The 17044-nt window shown below is 34.9% G+C and overlaps 1 protein-coding gene across 1 annotated transcript; it reads right to left on the minus strand.

Annotated features, from left to right (window-relative positions):
* Window positions 1–31: 31 nt before the first annotated feature.
* LOC113117359 (inositol-trisphosphate 3-kinase A-like) lies at window positions 32–14510 on the minus strand. The gene is made up of 7 exons (XM_026285981.1): window positions 13111–14510; window positions 6881–6980; window positions 5854–6067; window positions 4175–4379; window positions 3132–3230; window positions 2607–2678; window positions 32–1662 (listed from the first exon to the last, which is right to left on the minus strand). Exons 1-7 carry the CDS (start codon window positions 13561–13563, stop codon window positions 1459–1461), a joined length of 1347 nt encoding a protein of 448 aa, XP_026141766.1. The 5' UTR covers window positions 13564–14510; the 3' UTR covers window positions 32–1458.
* Between the last annotated feature and the right edge of the window lie 2534 nt (window positions 14511–17044).

Consider the following 17044-nt stretch of genomic DNA (forward strand, 5'->3'; position numbering starts at 1 on the left):
AAAGACTAAAATGATTTTCAGGAATACAGAATTATTTTTGAGCAGATGTTTTATTTGGCATAAATGTACTGCACAGGCAACACTGTAACAAAACTCACCTGCCCCCATAAACAAAATAGTGTTACAAGGTTAAGTTTGTCTGATAATGAAACACTTTCAGTGGTGTGTAGGTATAGAAAAATACAACCCAAGTTCTGAAACCATAAAACCAATACAATATATTCATAAAATCATCTGAAGAATTTACAAGACCACCCTTGATTGATCACTGCAGTCCAAGCGATTAATATCATCCTGTTGTACTATAAATGCACATGTGCTGTGCATTATTCACATTGCATCGCTGTATATTTGTTATATTTGTTCTACAACACACTTGAGTGCATGTGCTGCACCTACTGTACACTCTAGTTTGATGGTACTTTAAAAACAGTCAGTTGTGCAACGTCAGTTTGACCCTTCGCCACGACCTGCCCCCTTAATTACTTTTGCTATGTCCGACATGGCATGCTGTTTCCACGCAGTGAACAATAGGCTCCATCGCGGAGAAAAGAGGAAAGCTGACAACTTGCCGACATACAAGACAGAGCAAGTTACTTTACGCATGAAACAAAGTCTCAGCTTTCAAATTTTGTCACTTCTAAAGAAATTCAAACAATAATTACTGTTTTGTTGATCTTTGATGTGTCGTGACAGATCACTGTAATGCTTCAGATTAAGCAGCATATGAACCGATCATCTTGTCATATTTACTAGTTAACGCATGAAATAAACATGAATGAACATCAGAAGGTATTTTGTTTCAACCGCGGAAAGACAACAATATACACTGTTTTTCAAGTTTTAGTCCACCGTCATTAATACTCTCCTGTCTGGTGAAATGAGCTGATTCGGCGATATGATTGGACAGATCGCCTGTCAATAAAGCTACCTGTGAACAGTCAGTTGTTTGACTAGTGTTTGTTGGGCCCAGACATGGAACAATGTTGCATACAACTATGGTAACCTTGATTCTGTGTTATATTAAGTGCGCTGAAATAAACAATTGATTTGAATACATTCCAGCATGCAAACCCAGCCAAAAGAATTGGACAAGTTTGACTGATTTTGACTCATAATCGTAAAAAGTTTGAATGAAAGGTCTATGCTCAAGTGCTTGAATTTTTTTTAGGCAAATAAAAATTGTACTCTCATGTGGACTTCTTTACCAGCTGAATTTAGTTTTCAACCTTTTTTCGCTGGACTTTAGGGAAGAGCAACTGTATAATGCATAATGACAACAAACAAATCATCATTTTCAAAACCATGATCATGGTGAAATGCTTTTACAGCTTAATACTGTAAAGTAATGGACTCTGTCACTTGTAGCCTCCCTATAATGCACTGCAAAGGGTTTATAAGTGTCTATCAGCATGCCATTGCTGTTACTGGGACAGTCAGAAGTTCACAGTAAGAGGGTCACTCCCTGGCCAATGAGGAAAGAGTTTGCATCAGGTTGTCCAGGCCCCATAAGTATCCATCTTCTCGGTTGCCCTCCTCCCAGGGTCTGTAGTGATCCAGGTTCTGTCCGTCTAGGAGAGGTGTGGTCTTCCCAAAATCAATGAGCCAGACTTCAGCTCTCTCTGTGTGATCATGAATGAAGAGAAGCGAACTCCCAATTACCTTTAAGACATAAAACATTTTTGAGGTGAGCCATATCATACGTTAAAACAAAATAGCTTTTCTATTAAAAAGAACCATTGGGGACCCTTTTGGGGTCTGTAAGATTTTTTTCTATATTCAAGAAAATCTTTTATGCTTAGCAAGGCAATTTTTTAATACAGTAAATATACAGTAAAAACAGTAATATAGTGAAATATTACAATTATTTTTTTTTACATATTTTTTAAAATGACATTTATTTGTTTGATGGCAAAGCTGAATTTTCAGCAACCATTTGGCTTTCAGAGTCAAATGATTCTACAGAAATCATTTTAATATGCTGATTTGCTGTTTAAGAAGCATTTCATATTATTAGCATCGCTAAAAACAGTCATGCTGCTAAATATTTTTGTAGAAAGGACTCAATTAATGGAAAGTTCAACACAACAGCATTCATTTGAAATATATATCTTTAATAATATTATAAATGTTTTTAAAGTGAAGTGAAATGATGTGCGGCCAAATATAGTGTCCCATACCCAGAATTGTGCTCTGTATTTTACCCATTAAAGTGCACACACACAATAGTGAACACACACACTGTGAACACACACCCGGAGCAGTGGGCAGCCATGTTGCTGCAGCGCCCCAGGAGCTGTCACATTGATCAATATAACTACAGTACAATTTAGCATGAATAATTTAGTACATAATAAATCAAATAAATACATTTTCTCAGACATTAATTACGGTAGCTTGAAACCATTTTTGAAAATCATTAAAAAGTCAATACTTTTATGATAACTAATTAGATATTAATTGTAAATATATTGCAGTACAGTACAGAATTAGTCAATAATAAAGTAAAATATATAGTACATTTTCTTGTTAGACAATAATATTAATTGGAAAATTACACAACTTAAGGTAAGACTCTACAGAACAAAACAAATCTTGTATTTTACCTCATGTTTGTTGAAGAACTCTGAGGCCTTAAGTGCCTGTTTAATGTCTTCAAGCCTTGTAATATAGGAGTTCTGTTTGGGAGATGAAGGAGAGGAACACAACATTGATATTAATTCAACTAGAATTATGCTAGAAGTTATTTTGTCAGTCTTTTTCACTGGAGTGAGACTCAAACAAGACTACCTTGTAAGTGCAATTAATTTTTTTTTTTTTTTTTTTGGTTTTATATATTCCTTTGCTTGCTTGTTTTAAAAATAAATGTATCAAATGTAACGATCTTAAACCATCCATAAAGACCCTATACTGAACAGATGAGCATTTATGATACGGTTTTTACTGCCTAATGGGAGCATCACAAAGTAAATGACATCTTGCCTTTTAACATAAGACATATATATATATTCTAGATACATAGTACTCAAGGTGTTCATTAAGCCACAAAGAGAACATTGTTCCATTGAAATGTAGGTGTGCATGCATTATATCACAGAACAGGTTGGTCAAGTTCTCAAGAACTCACGCACAATTATGTTCTTATTGCCTTCGGCGAAATCCTTAAAGACCTGAATGACGTCTTCCTTTGACTGGGTCTTTTTGAAGTCTGTGTTGCAGGTTTCTCCTCTCTGAAAAAACAAAACAAAAAAACTATGTATTGTATTGAATGTAAAAGGAAAAAAAAGTCAGATGAAAAGCTTTTACCGAAAAAAAAACAACAACAGCAAGTTGAGGATAATACAGTTCCCATAGTCATAGAAAAACATGGAAATAACTAGAAAAACTTAAACCTTGTTAATGTCCATATGCTCTCCGAAAAAGGTACAACAGCAGTAATGTAATTCGAAATTACATTACATTATTATTTCATTATTTTCTATATGAATAGTTTAGTTATTATATATGTATTAATTTTGTATTTGTCACACCATGTTTCTGTTCAGACTTTGTTTTCAGTTTGCTCTGTTTTGCCCCGTCTAGTTAGTTATTGTTATTGTCTTTTGATTTCATTTCGTTCAGGTGTGTCTAGTTAATCATCCTTGTTTGGGGTGTGTATTTAAGCTTCTGTCATTTCAGTTTGACTTTATCAGGTACTGTTAACATCAACATTAACGTGTGTCACCAACCTTCCTCTTTGTGGATTTACCTTTATTGTGTGGATTTATTAATTACTGTTTTTCATCATTTTCACCTTGCGTGTTCATCGACACCTAAACTGTGACAGTATTATTTTATCCATTTACATTTACATTATAAATTAATAATAATTCATATTAATTGTAATTAATCATTTAATATTAAGCAGTGTTATTTTATTAATAATATTGAATATTAATAATATTTATGACTGTACATTCATGTATATATATACATTAATAATAAATAATATATATATATATATATATATATATATATATATATATATATATATATATATATATATATATATATATATATATATATATATATAACAATGTAGCCTTGGAACAAGTTTTAGTGTCTGATTTTCAGCTGAATGCAAATTCTGCTTTCTGTGAACAAGCAGGCTGTGATTTTTAGGCACCGTGGCTACCTTGATACCCTCAATGCGGAAGCCCAGAGTGTTAGTAGAGCTGAGACTTTCTCTCCACTGCATATAGCGTGGTTTGGTAACAGCCTTCTGTTTCTTCTCCTCCTCTGTAGGAGCTTCACTGTCCACCTCCAGCATCTTATTATACAAGTCTTCACGCAGCTTCGGCTTCACCCTCGCCCGCACCAACTCCTCCTCCAGATATGTCCTGAAAATAAGAAAGACAGAATGTAAGTAAGAAAGAAAGAAGGTAAGAAAGAACAAAAACTAAGTTGATTTTTAAATACTCTGCTGGAAAGGTCAATTAATCATGTCTGAAATGTTAATCTAGTCATCAGCATTTTTTTTTTTTTTTTTAGCAAGCTTGAACTTTACTCGACTTCCTGTGTGAGTAGAGGAAGTCACCAAGGGACTCCTTGCACAAAATGTCTCTCAGCGTGTAAAACAATGCGTGAGAGAAGGAAGCCCTCAGGGACGCCCTGTGTCTGCCTCGCTAAGTATGCATCTAAGTTTTGACTGCATGTGCAAAGGAAGTGGTTATTATTGTTGTGCGAGGGCCTCTCTCTCTCTTTCTCTCTCTCTCTCTCCTCATGAGCTGCACCCATCACCCTCACAGGATGCAGGCCAACAACCAGAACAGGTGTTTCAGCAGGCACAGTCAACCTGCCATGCACTATATATTAGCATGACTAAAAAAAGGAAAGAATTACATTAAATTCTTTCTATATTTAATAAACGATCATTTGAATATATTATTACTAGATTAATAGTATATTTAAATATTTGCACTGCTCTTTCTATTTAAAATCAATGCTGTGACCTTTCTATTATTAAAGAATCCTGACAAAATGGTTTGCACAAAAATATTAAGCAGCACAATTGCCTTTAAGCATTAATAACAATAAAAAGAACAAATCTGCATATCAGAATGATTTCTGAAGGATCATGTGACACTGGAGACTGGAGTTATGGCTGTTGAAAATTTAGCAGTGCATCACAGGTATAAATTACATTTTAAAATATATTAAGATAGAAAACTGTCATTTTGAACTGTTATATATATATATATATATTATATATATAATATATAATTATAATATATATATATATATATATATATATATATATATATATATATATATATATATATATATATATATATATATTAATATTTCAAAAATGGAGCAAAACAAAAAAACAGCCTTGGTGACCATGAACGACTTAAAAATCTTACCAGACCTAAACTTTTAAAACGTATTGTATAGCATTAATTTTATAAATGAACATGAATATATATTTTATTTTTAAACGTAGGTAGTTAAGTTTAAAGGGATTTGCATAACTTATTTGGTTTGCATTTTATTTGATTTGGTGGTTCTGTGACTATTCTTTTAAAATAGAATAAATGGTTTAATCTGTTTTGATTTTTCATAAAGAAAAGGTCAAACTTATGAAGCTCTAAATGTATTTTTCCACATGCATTCCCTGCATCACTTGTTAACTTTATAAAATACATCATAAAGAAAATAAATAAATAAATAAATAAATATATATATATATATATATATATATATATATATATATATATATATATATATATATATATATATATATATATATAAAAGACAAAACCAAAATAAAATAATCTGAGTGTCCATGAAAAGTAGCACCCATTACTCTACCTCACTCCCATCTTGCAGTCCATGACGTTGGGCAAATCAAACTTGGCCAAAAGGTCTTTCATTTTGAGAAAAAGCTCTCCGTCTCTCTCAACCACACCATAGTAGCTGGGCACGAAGGAATGCAAGGCATCCTCTTTCAGCCTCTCAAAACACAACTTCTCATTCTCTGAGAATTTCTTCAGTATGGAGCCCTCATCCCCGGCTTTAAAGCTGCCTGAGCAGAAACACAAACACAGACAAAGGACGACTGGAGTCACTGGAGCACATATAACACTGAGCCGCATGGCCAGTCAGCCAGATCTTAGTCAGGATGTGTGCCTTAATCATCTGCTACTGAATATGAATATTGCATGATGACTGTGCACACATGCATAGTGTTGAAAAGGCTAAATAATTGATGTTTGAGATCTGAAAAATAAGTTAATACGTACACTGTTTGGGGTTTTGGCATGTGAATATGCATGAGTCAAGTGTCATCGCACAACACTACACATAACCACTTCCCTAAAATGGTATCAAATCATTGTACTTCCTCATGTATTGAAAAAAAAACTGTGCTGTTAACAATAAAACAGCCAGAAGACAAGAGCTAACTTCAGTGGAGTTATTGCCAAGGAAGCAATCTGATGGAGACGCTTTCTGACAGTACAGAAATAAACAATACATACACAAACTATGCATTTTACCCTATTTTTAATTTGCATACAAAATAATGGCTTTCTAAAATAATAATTAAAGAACAAAAAGCATATTTAAGTCTGATTTGGTTTTAATAATTGCTTTCTTAAACAATAAATAAAAAATATACATGTCTGACTTGAGATTAATTATTAAACCATCATTTGATCAACAACAAAGTTTTAAATAGAAATATTGAATTAATGGTTGCTTTTTGATAGTCACGAACATTGTTAATTGCTGTCCCATATGCATCTACCCCGGAAACTTTGCAAACGGTGTAAATATGGAACTGAAACATAAATTTACATTGGACTAAAATGAGCAGCTTTTTGAGGGGAGGGTTTACCTTTATGTCCTGCTAACTGAACCCAGGACAGTCGTCTTCGCTGTGAGGTCAGTAAAGGGCAATTGACAATCGTCTTCAGCTTCCACCAGGCATTGCTTTGCTGGAACAGATTAAAACATAATCATCCATGACTATGGAATAAGTGCATTCAATATTTCAAATACTCTGCTGTAAATACAACTCGACCCTTGACCACCTGACAATAAGTCTGAGATAAAAGAAGCGTGACCAGGCACCGAAACCATCCCACAGTGTTTTTCAACACTGCACAATGTTCCTTAAGTGTGTGAGACTGAGTCATACACACATGGTCTCAGTTGGAGCTGTGAAACTCTGTAATCTAGCACTTCAGCCCATAACATAGACGTCTGATTTGCTGCCCATTTCAAACAAGCATTCTAAAAAACATTTCTATTCATTTGACGAGTGAGGTTTGCATAGCATGCTGTCTCTTCGCATACTGTTCAAAGCAGCTTTTACATTGACAATGTGACATAATTCCGATTGAATCAGGTGAACCAGGAGATCCAGTTTTATCCACTTCCAAATATAGTCAATTCATATTTATTTGATTTTATAGTCATGATGAAACAGAATTAGGAATCTTATATTCTATATTGTGACGTAAATCGGATTAAAATAAATTAGTGCAAGAAAAAATGTAGAACAGGACATGGCTCTATCTTTTGCTTTTTGACTGGATGGAGGCAGATCTAAGTATAACATTATAGTCGTGATTGTAAAAGTTGTTTTACCAGAAAAAGTTGTTATGACATTTGACTAAGAATTATGGAGGGAAAAAAAATGCATGGGTGATTTGTTCACCATAATATGAATAACAAAGAGCTGCTCAACTATGGGAAAAAAAGTATATAAGTTTATGCTTATCCAAGCTACATTTATTTGATTAAAAAAAAAAAAAAAACTTGTGAAATATTATTGCAATGTAAAATAACAGAGTACTTTCTTAATTTTTATTTTAATATACTTTAAAATGAGAAAAAATTCAGTGATGTCAAGCTGATTTTTTTTTTGATTCTTTGATAAATAAACAAAGTTCAAATGAAGAAGTAACATGATGCTATTCTGCTGCTTTTGATTGGTTCTCTTCTTTGAATTTGCAGCGCACCACATCTCCCAATTACATCATCTGTCGCTGCAAGCCTGAGGCTTCAACCTGTCTGAGATCCGCCACCATGGGGAGTGATGAAAATGTGTTCCAGTGCTGTGATTTTAAATTAAATGATTCAAATCTTGATTCAAGTTATGAAGAATTTTGGAAGTCTGACAGTAGTCGGTGTTGAATACTACTGTAAGGTTAACCCTGTCTGCTTTAAATTTTTGAAAATATTTAACAGTTAAAAACTTTCATGAGAAATGTAGAAACGTAATCAAAAAGTAATCAAACGTAGTCAGTTACAGTACATTAATAACACAACTGAAATACTTGTTACATTTTAAATAGGGTAACTTGTAATCTGTAACCTATTACATTTCCATAGTTACCTTCCCAACACTGTGCACCTTACTGAGATAATCACCTATCACTGGAATATTAACAGTATTTTTTGTTACTTAATAAAAATTATAAGTTTTTAACAGCAGTAAAAACTTAATAAGTATCTCTTTTTCTTACGTCTACTTTGTGTATTGCTCTAGTTACTGCAGAAAGCCCTTAAATTCTTCAATCAAAAAATGTTTAATTAATTAAAACAGAATATTTTTATGTAAGAAAAAAAACCTTTAGGAAATGAATACTGCAGGTGTTGAAATGTTCCGGGTGTAGCTGAAGTGCAGTGTGTGTTCTTCCACTTGATATGGAAAGAAACGAGTGTTACTTTCTTCCTCTGCTGATGTGCTGATGAAGCAGATGAGTGAAGTTTGCCAACATATGTTGAATTCACCCTCAGGTACAAAAGCTGAATGGAAAACCCTTACAATACAGCGTGCAGCAATTATTATTAAGCCTTTAAAATGGATGTAGTTCATAAAACTTTGCTTTGGGGGGTTGGACAAGATCCAGAGAGAACAGAATATATAAAGTCAAGGAGACTGCGTATGGCCCTGTATACATACAGAGGAAAGCCAGAAACCAAAGGCTATGCCCTGCACTTTGTGAAGCTGTGCATACACACATTTTTAACACACCCATAACTAAATATTTAACTGGATAGTCATGCAGACAATTCAAACAGCATAGTGCCAACTCTCAAACAACTACCAATCACGTTTTATAAAACTGTGACACGTTTCTATGAAAACATAAATATCTTTACCTCAAATAAACATATACTGAACCACAAAGAGTCAACACTCATCTAGTTTGTCTCTTTGCTACCAAAAATTACATTTTCAGTAGTAAAAAAGTGAAAATATAAAAGCTTCACATGACTTCCTTGGTATCTTTACTAGTTAGACAAAAAGACACAACTCAGTTTGACCTACATGTTACAGCACATTTTTACTACAACAGAGGATTGTCAGTTTTTACACTACCAATCTTCTTTTGTAGTTAGAAGAAGAAAAAAGTCGATATCATTTCAAATATGAGAAATAAAAATCTGTTTTGTTATGACAAGAGTTTATAAAACTGACCTGAGCTGCTCTACCTTCGAAGTGCGTGTGGAAACTTGTTTGTGACACTGTGGCTTCTGCTTAAATGTCAAACGGCAAGGAGTTTATGTTTTGATACAGGCTGATAAAATGAAGTGTTTGTCACTGTATGTGTTTTCCTTTTCCTTTTTCAGAATAGGTGTCTGCAACAGCTCTGCGCAAACATTAAATTCATAAGTAATGGGTTTTTTTTACAGTGTCAGTGAGCTTGACTTTTATTGGGCCAAAAGGAGATGAACATCGATCAGTTCATTCAGTGCAAGATGTGTAACTTTCTGAAAATGAAAGAATAGATGCTACGCAGACACGGCATCCAGATTTACAGAGGCGAAATGTTTAAAGTATAATGACAGCGCTGGCCTTCTACGGCTGCTGTGAAAGAGCTCGAGGACCACAAAACATGAGACATCCATTCAGAATCATCACATGGCAGAAGTGAGAAACAAAACAGAGATGATCGGTTAGAATTATACTAGGCACTTTGTTGAATATATATCTTCTACTTTTTTATTTAGTCCTTAGTCCTTTAATTTACATTCACCCCAAGTCTATTCGAAGTGAGTTTTAATTAGGGGTGGGCGATGTGGAAAAAATATTATATCAGTTTTTTTTTTTTTTGTAGAAGTATCAAGATTCACGATTTTATCACTATTCTTTGTCATGTTGGTTTTGCTATTTTGCAAGTTGTCTATGCATTAAAGCCAAACTAATTTTAATATTTTAAAGACAAAGCCTTTCAGGGAAACTAAAAAAGAATGGCAGATATTTAGGCCAAAGAGGGTGTTGATAAAAATCTTTGTTCTTATTTTTTAACAAGATTTTGACAAAGATACAAACTACAACTACACATATTATACAAATAAAACAAACAGTGCTTTATTTTCAGGTGTAATAGGTGTATTTAGCTGGAGCATTCAAGTAATTGAATGAACAAATATAAAAATAAAACACTAAATAAACTGATTCCTAAAGCAACTGTATTAAATCTCTTCAGTCAAGAGCAGTGAGTGATTTTTCTCTTTGTGTTTTGTTGTTTTATTAACGTTAAAGGAATAGTTCACCCAAAAATTTAAATTCTGTCACACTCTCAAAATTCTGTCATAGTGTTTTATTTTTATACCACCATTTACTCGCTCAAAAGTGGTTTTAAACCTGAGTTTTTTTCGTCTTCTGAACATAAATGCTATTTTGAGGAACATGGAAAACCAATCAGTTTCTGGTCCACAGTGACTTCCACAGTATTTTTTGCTACTATCAAATTCAGTGTGGACCAGCAAATGTTTGGTTACCCACATTCATCAATATATCTTCTATTGTGTTCAGCAAAAGAAATAAATTAATACAGGTTTAGTACAACATGACAGTGAGTAAATAGTGGTAGAAATGAAATTTTAGGGTGATCAATCATTTGACAGTAATGACAGTAGGCTGTGTGTTTAATAGGCCCACTGTCCCTTTAAGACCTGCACACATCTGATATACAGGCACATATACATTTTTCTCTCAAATGTTTACTTTCATTTTAGACATAACCAACTTGAGTCTACATGTAAACCTGTGTGTTTTGACAGTATTAGCGCAAAAGATACGTTATATCCAATAATCAGGGCTGTTTGACAGCCTTAGCACGCGCGCGCTTCGGGTGTATGCGGCGCTCAGAAAAAGCACAGGTCAGATACAGTCTATGGGTCAGAGCAGGGCTCGAATGAAACATTTAAAAGCACATGCAAATAATGAGAGAGTAACTGAGTTAACACTGCTGTGAATGCATGTGGCGTTGTACAGTATACGAGGAAGGCTCCAGAACTGCAGCTGATAGACTGTGGGCTGCAGCATGATACTATGATGTTTCTTCAAAGCAGATTGTGGAGACATTTTTATCATCCACGATCAGAAATCATCATACTGCACACCCCTAGTTTTAATGTATTCGAAGTTACTTTCCCACCCACTAAAATATATATATTTTTTTAATTAGGAATGTCTTCACTTTAGATTCACTTTTGTTACAGAAATTACAAGCATATGAGTATGTATATGAAAAAAAAGGCTTTTGCACGTAGCAGTTAAGCCTGCTGAGCTTGTTATTTTAACACTCACAGTGATGCCAGGTTATTAAAGATGCACGCCTGTGATATTTGCTCAGACTACATTGAAAACGCTTAATGCAAACAAAAAATAAACAATTCCGATAAAAAAGCTTTCCGGAACAGCCTACTTTGTAAACAGTAAAGGAGAAACATATCGATCTGCTATGGATGGATGGATATTTCTGATACATTTTTTAGCTACTTACTACTGTAAATAGGCTATGTCATCAGAAAGAGCATACAAGCACCACCTGATACAAATCTAGCCTCAAACACCATGTGTAGTTTCACAGTAGTGTTGAAATGGCAACCCTGTGAACAGACATGCTCTAACGATTAGCAGCAACAAGTACAGACAAACAGACACCCACACAAACATACCATTATCATGACCCTGCATGTGCTCTTTACAGCTATCTACTGAACACAAAGCTGTCATTGGTTATGCAGATTTCAATCAAACGTTTTCTAAAGCCTCAGTCATGAGTACAAATGAGATTCCTCAAGATACACAACAGGTATCAGAAGCCTCATTTGCAAGTCAAGAAAATATATATTTTTAAAGGTTTCATAACTTTCAAAAAAGACAGTTCCTCATTACAAGTCTCTTGTTCTCATGACAGGTTTCGAATTGTCTGCTTTTATTTTAAAAAGAGATCTAAAGAGCCTGTAATTCAATTCACCCAGGTCTCTCCAAAACTATGTTTGTCATTTAATAAATGAATCATAATGAACAAAAAAAAAGATATAGATATTATTATTTCTTACATGATTATCAGATATTTAAACCACATAAATTGTATCTCAGTAAGGTTGTGAGTCATAATAAGCCCACTTACTCAAAAATGTGTTGCCCTAGAAGTGGTTTTTGTATGTGGGTTTTAAAAAATAAAAGCCATTTTAATAAGGTCAGAGTCCTAGTTTTGGTTGGAAAAATAGATATATTTTTACAAACTAAGCTGACATAATTACCATATGTATATATGTATATGTGTGTGTGTGTGTGTGTGTGTGTGTGTGTGTGTGTATGTATGTATGTATGTATGTATGTATGTATGTATGTATGTATGTATATATATATATATATATATATATACATATATATATATATATATATATATATATATATATATATATATAAACAGTAGTTGCAATAATTGTTGACTAAGACAATGTTTATAATTTTGGTGCTTCATTAAATCTGTTTTTTAATCTGCTAAAAGTCTCATTACAGGATGTTAAATGTCAGTTTTAAATATGACAACTTGCTCCAGCCTGATAACATGACCTACTACTATTGCACCAGGTTATCACAAAATATCAACATGTAATTTACTCGATTCTTTTTTTTTTCTTATGCAGTAATGGTGGAAGTGTACAGTGGATTTTTGCAGCCAAAGATGCAATATTGACACATACTAAAAAAGATTAAAAAGTGCGACAATAACGTGTCTGTGCACCCAGTAGTCCCTGCCTTCTTTATTGATTACAGCCCGCGTGAATGACTAGCCTACATACATAACCTACCTCTCCTGAGTCCACCGAGTCGCCCAAATGCTCGAGAGTCACGATGCCTTTGCTTTTGGTCTCGTTGTCGCTGAGGATGTCATCCTCCGACTCGTCAAACGCCGTGGAGGAGCCGTTGGAGGAGATGGAGGAGTTGGAGAGTTTGCGGCGCAGCCGTCCGTTCACCTCCTCCTCCAGATCCTCCTCCGTGATCTCCCGTGAGTCCCCATCAGACGTGATGGTCACCTGCGGCACTAGGCACCCTCTCCCCGGTTTACCGTCGGAGAGACAGCCTGCTTGCCCACTGAAGTGTTCCGCCATCTGTGCTTGATCATCACAAATCTCTGTGGATGAAAAGTTTCCTGTGCCTCCTCCTCCTCCTCCTCCTCCTCCTCCTCTCCCTGATCCGTCGCAAACAGGAGACGAACGGGAGAACACCGCCACTCTCAGCGACCTGCGTCTCTGTTTGGGCATCGAGGGGACAGGAGGGCTACGGTTATGCCACCTCTGTCCGAGGGGCCACACGCTGCGATAGTGAGGGGGTTGAAATGAATCCAGCGGGTCAGATATGCTACTTTATTTCTAGTAAGTTACGTAACAAACGAGCTCCATCCAGACAGCGTTGTTTGGTTCAGCGCAAGTCCGTGGACGCGCACTCAGAGACAGGGAGCCCCTGTAAACAACCAACGCTCGAGTTGAGTGAACACACATCTTCCGCATTTGAGACGTTTCCCCTCTCTTCCTGACTTTTAATTTGTTTGACTTTTGCTTGATAGCGCATTTCCTTATTCAGTGCAGTATTCGACCATACTGCTGTTTATAACCTTCTCAAAATAACAAGGACTGTAGACTGTTACAAATATACTAGTAAAAGTAAAGGTAAAGTTATTTAAAGTCACATTTATTACTAGATTTCATTCAATATATGTTGAGATAGCCTATATATAAATCAGTGTAAGAAAGCATCGTTTAGTTTATTACAAAGGATTAGCCTATATATCTATTGTTCAACAGATTTATGTTAATAAGGGTATTCAAATGTCAAAAACGGACCTTTACCTACCTAAAATATCTGATTCTCATAGTTTACGATTTTTTTAATGCTGCAATTAATTCATACATGTTGTGGTTGTCAGACGTTTACTGGACATACAGTGAAACAAGCATTTTGGTGACTGTATGGAAACTCTATGCCACTAAATTATATAAGCTACAAACTATTGGAGCTATAGAATCTGGTTGTTATTATAAAATGTGGCCTGCTGATAATAAAGCTGATGCATTAAAGGTCACATGATGACTTAACATTTTCCAGTAACTGTGGTCATACAAAAGCAAAACACGTAACATATGGCACAAAAATAATGAAATACTAAATAACACAAAACACAGCAGGGGTTCAGATAAAAAATCGGCAGCTGGCAGCAGGAAGTGGCTGCCATTGACAGCCGGAAGGCAGTAACTGACAGCCGGGTGGTAGGCGGGACCTGCCATTCGGTGGGAGCCAATCAGTATCGACCAACGTGGGCGTAACCAATCAGATATAACTGCACCCAAACGCTTCAGTAATGGTTGCGATTGATCAAACGGTAAGTTCAGAAATTGGTCATCGGAGTAATTAATGTTTTTTTTGCGTTGTAAGTTTGTTTTTAATTGTTATCTTGGTGGACGACTTGGTGCCTACTTTGGTTTAATTGTTCAATGAAATCTAATTAGTGGTAGCAACGTTGTTTGTGTACCTTGTTAGGGGCCTACCATTAACTTCAAATTACGTTTGACGTACCATTAAATATTAAAGTTTGTTAGCGTGTTAAAAGTCTATTGAACAATATAAAAAGAATGTTGTTTGACTGGAATGATGGAAGATAAATTTGCAACACTAACCATATATTTGTGCATGTTAAGTCTTTCAGGAGATTGTGTGATATACATTAACTTAAGAGTTCTTAAAAGAAGTTTTTCTTTTTTTTTTTTTTTTTGCACTATTGAGGTGTGTTTTCTCTAATACTATGCATGTGCAGAACTGTTCTGTGTACCAGTTGAAGTTGTAAGCATGTGAATGCAAAACAATTTTTTTATTTTATTTTTATTATCTATACAAAATATAATGGACCGGTTCATAATTCCTTATAACTTTTAGGTCTAGTTTCACAGACAGGGCTTGGATTAAGCCAGGATTAGGCTGTAGTTAAATTTAGAACATTGAAGTAGCTTTTGTAAACATGCATTTAGAAAAAAAATATATATATATATTACTGATGTGCATCTTGAGACAAAACCATGGCACTGACACCTTTTTTTTTTTTTTTGTAATACCCAATAGTTGCCAGATGCTGTTCTGTTGGAAATTCTTCTTTACGTGATCCTGGAGGAGGGGTGATGCTACATTACTAAGTCCGTCTTTGGTTTGTTCCAAATTCAGAAGTCTGCTATACTGTATACAGACTCCTTTCGAAAGAGGGCACAATCCAGCTGGCTTGACTGAGTATCTTCTTTTACATATTTGATTAGAGGTTTAAAAAGGTGCCATAACATTACATTTCTCAGTTGCCATGTCTGAATGTTTATCTTTGTAATAATGCTGTTTTCATACTCCTTATCTCAATATACAGGTGGAACAAAATGGAGAACAAGTCTAAGCCATGTCAGGAATTCAACAAAATGTACACCCTGCAGACACTGCGACGAGGTTTACAACAACTGCTTACCAGGTGTGCAAATTATGCATGAAAATGTAATCACTGCTCTGTACATGATGACAAGATGCAATGGGAATAATCATTAATATGGCTGTGCATGCATGTCTACTGTTAATAAAGCAATTTAGGTATTAAAGTCACCATTTTCTTATGAATAATAAAATGCAGCAGCTAGAGTTCTTCCTAGAATCAGGAAGTATGACCGGATTAGCCCAGTTCTGTAAACCCTGTACTGGCTCCCTATCAAACATCGTATAGATATTAACATCTTCAATTATATTAATCTGTTTCTTTCTTATTCAAAGGTCACTGCAGTCACCCGGATCCAGTACGTATCCAGACCAGATAGTGGATCGCACCTAGAAAGGACCTCTACATCCCTGAAAGACAGCGGAGACCAGGACAACTAGAGCCCAGATACAGATCCCCTGTAAAGACCTTGTTTTTTCTCCATTTTGTCACCGGTGGAGTTTTGGTTCCTTGTCGCCTCTGGCTTGCTTCGTTGTGGTCCCTTCATTTACAGTGATATCATTGACATGATTGCAAATGATTCCACAGATACTATTTAAACTGAACCGAGCTGAAGGATGACATCACTGAATTGAATGATAAACTGACTACAAACTGAGTTTACTAATGTCCTTCTGCATTATTGACTGACACACTATTTTCCTATTTAATACTGTAAAGTTGCTTTGCTTTGATCTGTATTATTAAAAGCACTATATAAATAAACAATGCTTGACTTGACCATGTTGCAAGAGGAAAATGAGGAGAGATGCACATCCACCCTGGGTTTTACAGTGATTGGTGCAAGATGCTGGAGAAGTAACTCTGTATACCTCATCAGTTCTGATCTAAGAGTCTTGAAAATACCTCCAGATTGTTGTTAGTGATTCTGATTGATATTTTAGTCTGCTTGCTTACTGGATATATTTTATACTGTTTACATTGTAAAGCACTGACTTTGACAACTTACTAACCCAGTTACAAATTTAACAGCTACTTTATACTATATATATATATATATATATAGTTGTTTCTTGAAATACTACAAATATAACCGAAAATTATGATTTTAAATAAAGGTCTCTGAGACTTCTCTCTTTTCAGTCATTTGTGTATATAGCCTATAATAAATATACAACATACACCCAGTAAGTGCCACTCTCGTATATAAATATAAATTGTTTTATTTCACACAAACAATGATACATGCATGCATAAACATTCAGCTGGAAATTAACGTTTAGCAT

The sequence above is a fragment of the Carassius auratus genome, chromosome 17 (genome assembly GCF_003368295.1).
Source record: "Carassius auratus strain Wakin chromosome 17, ASM336829v1, whole genome shotgun sequence".
Lineage (NCBI taxonomy): Eukaryota > Metazoa > Chordata > Actinopteri > Cypriniformes > Cyprinidae > Carassius > Carassius auratus.

Coding starts and splice junctions, on each gene's coding strand:
- LOC113117359 (XM_026285981.1), bottom strand. CDS start 13,563: ATGCCCAAACAGAGACGCAGGTCGCTGAGAGTGGCGGTGTTCTCCCGT. Junction 3,231..4,174: donor TCCGCATTGAGGGTATCAAG/GTAGCCACGGTG, acceptor TTGTTTTTTCAG/AGAGGAGAAACCTGCAACAC. Junction 1,663..2,606: donor AGTTCTTCAACAAACATGAG/GTAAAATACAAG, acceptor TATGTCTTAAAG/GTAATTGGGAGTTCGCTTCT.